A 5608-nucleotide genomic window follows, 5' to 3' on the forward strand; every position below is an offset into this window, starting at 1 on the left:
CACACTGTAGCCTAAACATCAGCCCTGGTCTAACCACACTGTAGTCTAAACATCAGCCCTGTTCTAACCCCACTGTAGCCTAAACATCAGCCCTGTTCTAATCACACTGTAGCCTAAACATCAGCCCTGGTCTAACCCCACTGTAGCCTAAACATCAGCCCTATTCTAACCACACTGTAGTCTAAACATCATCTGTGCAACAGGCCCCTTTGGGCAGATAAATATTGGTTTGTGTGATTGAACTCTCTTCTAATCCAAAATCAGTATCATCATAATCAGTATTAAAAATGTTTAATCAACGTGGAAATGCATTACAAAGTCACCAGATTACATCTCTGGCAAGAACGAAGGAGGAAGTGATAGGTCCTCCTCAGTGTGCCGTCTCAGCTGTCTTCAACACAGTTGGCACAAACTCTCAGGCAAACCACATTCCCTCTGACCCTGCCAAGTGCAAAATGAATGCAAGGTAGCATCTCTTCCTGATAGCTGGACTAAACCACATTCCCTCTGACCCTGCCAAGTGCAAAATGAATGCAAAGTAGCATCTCTTCCTGATAGCTGGACTAAACCACATAATAAATGCTACAACTCATACAAAGCTACAAAGCTACTTCATTTTGGGACATTTGACTTGTGACTTTGGGGAAAGTTCCTGGTCTACTATTCTATTGCCGCTACAGCCAAAGCCTTCACAGTTCCCCTTCACTTATTTCCATCAGGAACTGATACAGATCTGCTGTCTATTTAATCGCTCTGTCACAGAGAATATTCCTTTTAAAAAGGCTTCTAAAGTTTGTCATTTCAAACTTGACTCGCCCTCACAAAAAAATGTATCAACCCCTACAACAAATTGTGTGAATTATAATCCACATAATTATCCACATGTCCTGCTGCTCCAGTATTATTTTCCTGCTGTTAGAAGCAGGGTCAAATTTAAGATAGCAAATTGTAAAAGGTTACAGATGCRCTCTGGGAAAAGGCAAACCTGATTATGAAGTGCAGTGCAACGGCTGTGTTTAGACTTTTGACCATCAGATCAGCTCTGAAAAAGATGTGATTGGTCAAATGAACATTTTAGTGTAAAAAAGATCAGAATTGGGCTGCCTGTCTAAACACAGCCAACTAGTCTCTATTACAATAAACCTGTTTAACTTGTTCTGGGTGTCTGCTGCTTCAGTGTAGTACACACATTCACCACAGACAGACCCAACCCGGTGAATCCATTTCTTAGTCCTGTCCATCACCATGTCCAGGTTAGACAGATAACTGCTGCTCTCAGTCTTTGTTTAAAAAAGGCTTTTGAATGAAAAACCGGTGAGGCAAAGTGTCTGCCTTGGCTCAAAGAAAATCAACATTCTCCCAAAGGACGTAACGTGAAGAAACTGGTCCTYCAGGGTGTTAATGTTCTTCACCAAGGTATACAGAGCCTTTGGAAAGTATTCMGACACCTTGACTTTTTCCACATTTTGGTAGGTTAAAGCCTTATTCTAAAATTGATTAAATAGTTATTTCCCCTCATCAATCTACACACAATACCMCATATTGACAAAGCAAAAACAGGATTTTAGAAACTTTTGCTAATTCATTAAAAATAAAAACTGAAATATTTTATTCACGAAAGTATTCAGACCCTTTACTCAGTACTTTGTTAAAGAACCTTTGGCAGTGATTACAACCTTGAGTCTGCTTGGGTATGATGCTACAAGCTTGGCACACCTGTATTTGGGGAGTTTCTCCCATTCTTCTCTGCAGAGCCTCTCAAGCTCTGTCAGGTTGGATGGGGAGCGTTGCTGCACAGCTATTTTCAGATCTATCCAGAAATGTTGTATATCCTTTCCCCATCACCTTGGAGACGTCACCTTCTTTGTTTGTTTGTTAGTTAGTGTTTGAATAAACAATGAGGARGGGATTGGTACATCAGTCAGTCTGTTACTGTATGAGATCAGCAGGGAGGACCAGGTTTGTGTAGGTCTGTCCATGCGTTGACCTGGTGAGTGATACTGTTTGTGGTGGTGGCTATCAGCCGTGAGTAGGTGCAGCGGTCATAAACCACAGGGAAAACCTGGAAAAGGTTTCCACTGGGGGGGTCAGTAGGCCGGATGCCCAGGTGTCTCATACACAGTCCCAGATACACATCCTCTATGTAGACGGCTTTAACATGCCTGGATGCCTCCACCAGCTTCCTGGGGAGGTCTAAGGTGAAGACATAGCCCAGGCCCAGAGCGTAAGGTGGATATACCGGTTCAGGAAACACCTCATTTGGAAGATACCATTTGGAGTTACGGTCTCTTAGAACGGCGCCCCATTGGGCCACTAGTCCAGTCTGGTAGTTCTGCTTTGGAGCGTGAAGCAGCATGTTGACCAAGGTGTTCACGTTGAGGAACATGTCTGAGTCGATCTTCATGGCGTAGGAGGCKTTGGGGCAGCGAGAGCTCARCCACTCCATCATCACCATGGTCTTGATGGTCAGGTTTTTGTAGCTGTCTATGAAGTCGCTCTGCAGCAGATCCTGGTGCTCTTTGCTCTCCTGCAGCACCTTCTCCTGGAGCTGCTCTGTCTCCTCTCCACTGGGCAGTCCCAGCAGGAAGAACAGACGGACCTCTTTGCCCAGTACCTGCCTCTCACTGCCCCAAGTACTGCGGACGGCCTCACGAGCGTCCCTGTTATAGGGCGCCACTGGCACCATCAGAACCAGGAAGGGGTTCTGCTCCCGGCATTTCTCTGGCTCATCCAGGATGAAGGAGTACTCTGATGGGTATTCTACATGGTACGGTCCTGGGGACACATACGGAGGAGGAGTGGCCAGAACTGCYTTGACCTCTGTGATCAKATTAGTGATGATGGTCAGTGCAGACGTGACGGAACTAGTTTCATTATGTGTTGTGTTGAGTTTGATGGCCTGYTGAGTAGAGTGGATAAGTGAAGTCTGACGATCTGTTGAATTGGCARATGCAGTTTCATGAGCGTCTATGGTAAARTCAGTGGAGTTKAGRGAAACTACTTCCCTACTGGTGTTGGTAGAACCAGATCTGCTTGGTGAACCACCACGGAATTCTGCCCACCATTTTGAGGCCATGTCTAGTKTTGGSACCCACTCTACTGACCGATCGCCGAAGTAGAAGAAGACCATTGCTGTGAGGAGCAGGATGAGGAAACAGCAACGGAAACGGGACCAGCCGCAGTATCTCCTGCCTTCCGCCATCTCCTTTCTGGGAGGAGAGAAAGAGAGAGACAGAAATCACATTTKATTTGTCACGYACAGTTTCCAGCRGGTATAAAAGGTGCAGTGAAATGGCTGTGTGCTTGCTGCCTCAMCATAGCAGGGCATCAATCCAGATCAATAATAATCAAGTCAAATAAACAAGTAGTTACAAGGTAGTACAGAGTAATACACTTATATGTACAGTATATACCTTATAATAGTGGCATATCTACATATTTATACCGTATATGCAGATATTAGTGACATATCTACATATTCAGACAGTATATGCATTATATTAAAGACATTTCTACATATTCATACTGTATGTACATTATATTAGTGACATATCTACATATTCATACTGTATATACATTATATTAGTGACATATCTACATATTCATACTGTTAATATACATTATATTAGTGACATATCTACATATTCATACTGTATATACATTATATTAGTGAATACATATTCATACTGTATATACATTATATTAGTGACATATCTACATATTCATACTGTATATACATTATATTAGTGACATATCTACATATTCATACATACTTTGATTAATGTGCTTGTCTGACTTGTCTAGTTAAATAAAGGTTAAATAAATAAATACACAATCTTTTAACTTAACATTTCAAGAGGAATGGAACATGAGATCAACCCTTCCTCGCATAGGACTCTGGTCAAAAGTAGTGCMCTATRTAGGGAATAGGGTGCCATAGTGCAGTCAAGGCTGGTTTATAAATGTTGGTATGAAAATGTCCATGTAGCTTTATAGTAGTTTGACATTGAAAACATTTATCTTGTATTTATTTCTAGAGCAGGAATATATTGTAAATTCTAATGTTCACAATCCTAATATCCTTCTTCTCCTTCGATTCATCTTAAATAATATGTGATTCATTGCTGCCTGTTATGTAGAGGTTCCTTTGTAAAAGAGATATTGGTCTCAGTGGGACTCAATTGTCAACAACGTTGTATTTTAACTCCTGGAATGACAGTTCGTTTGACGTTAAAATAAAAAGCAGAACAGCTTGCTTCCTGGTCTGTACCTCCGTGCGTCCTGTACCTGAGCTGAGCATTGAGAACCAAGGATCCTCCTACATGTGAACTTAAGTTACTGTGAAAACACCTGCTTTCTGTGTGTACAATGCCGTTCTATAGAATTCCTTCAGTATGACTGTTTTATTACTTTGAATTTGAATACGTCAAACTATAGTAAAAAAAATAGACGAAACATGAAAATACACCTACCTTCTTCCTCCATTCTTAGTGCCATCTTCCACCATGTTGGATATCTATCTAGCTGGGGATGGCTGCCAGGCAGGTAGGCAGGTTTAGGTCGTCCCTCCTCGGTCAACTCTAGTTGTGTCATACTCATGCAGGCAGGTAGGCAGGTTTAGGTCGTCCCTCCTCGGTCAACTCTAGTTGTGTCATACTCATGCAGGCAGGTAGGCAGGTTTAGGTAGTCCCTCCTCGGTCAACTCTTGTTGTGTCATACTCATGCAGGCAGGTAGGCAGATTTAGGTTGTCCAAACCTCAGTCAATTCATGTTGTACCATACAACAACTACATGTAATGGTAGAAGGCAGCCGTGGTCAAAGGTTGCTTCTGCTCCACCAGTATTTCCAGTTTGTTAACTCTCCTGCGGCTAAATGATAAGTAAAAGCGTTCCCTGGGGTAAAGTGAATGTGCAACTAGTTAGGGTGTGGCTTAACTGGCTCTCTACTCCCTATAGAGGACAGGGCTCCCTACTCCCTATAGAGAGGACAAGGCTCCCTACTCCCTATAGAGGACAAGGCTCCCTACTCCCTATAGAGGACAAGGCTCCCTACTCTCTATAGAGGACAAGGCTCCCTACTCCCTATATAGAGGACAAGGCACCCTACACCCTTGGTCTTTTACCAAATAGGGCTATCTTCTGTATACCACCCCTACCTTGTCACAACACAACTGATTGGCTCAAACGCATTAAGAAGGAAAGAAATTCCACAAATTAACTTTTAACAAGGCACACCTGTTAATTGAAATGCATTCCAGGTGACTACCTCATGAAGCTGGTTGAGAGAATGCCAAGAGTGTGCAAAGCTGTCATCAAGGCAAAGGGTGCGTACTTTGAAGAATCTAAAATATATTTTGATTTGTTTCACACTTTTTTGGTTACTACAGGATTCCATATGTTATTTCAGAGTGTTGATGTCTTCACTATTATTCTACAATGTAGAAAAATAGTCAAAATAAAGAAAAACCCTTGAATGAGTAGGTGGGTCCAAACGTTTGACTGGTCCTGTATATAAAGATATGTTTTGATGATACTGGCTACTCTTTTCATTGATCATGTATTCTCTCAGCACTTCTCAGAATATTCCATGTCTGACGTGTGTATGCTT

The 5608-nt window shown here is 42.3% G+C and overlaps 1 protein-coding gene across 1 annotated transcript; it reads right to left on the reverse strand.

The window, feature by feature from the left end:
* Positions 1 to 275: 275 nt before the first annotated feature.
* On the reverse strand, positions 276 to 4880 carry LOC111957402 (beta-1,3-galactosyltransferase 1). Its single transcript, XM_023978202.3, has 2 exons — positions 4473 to 4880; positions 276 to 3209 (listed from the first exon to the last, which is right to left on the reverse strand). Exons 1-2 carry the CDS (start codon positions 4505 to 4507, stop codon positions 1943 to 1945), a joined length of 1302 nt encoding a protein of 433 aa, XP_023833970.1. The 5' UTR covers positions 4508 to 4880; the 3' UTR covers positions 276 to 1942.
* Positions 4881 to 5608: the final 728 nt, after the last annotated feature.

The sequence above is a fragment of the Salvelinus sp. IW2-2015 genome, linkage group LG33, assembly GCF_002910315.2.
Source record: "Salvelinus sp. IW2-2015 linkage group LG33, ASM291031v2, whole genome shotgun sequence".
Classification (NCBI taxonomy): domain Eukaryota; kingdom Metazoa; phylum Chordata; class Actinopteri; order Salmoniformes; family Salmonidae; genus Salvelinus; species Salvelinus sp. IW2-2015.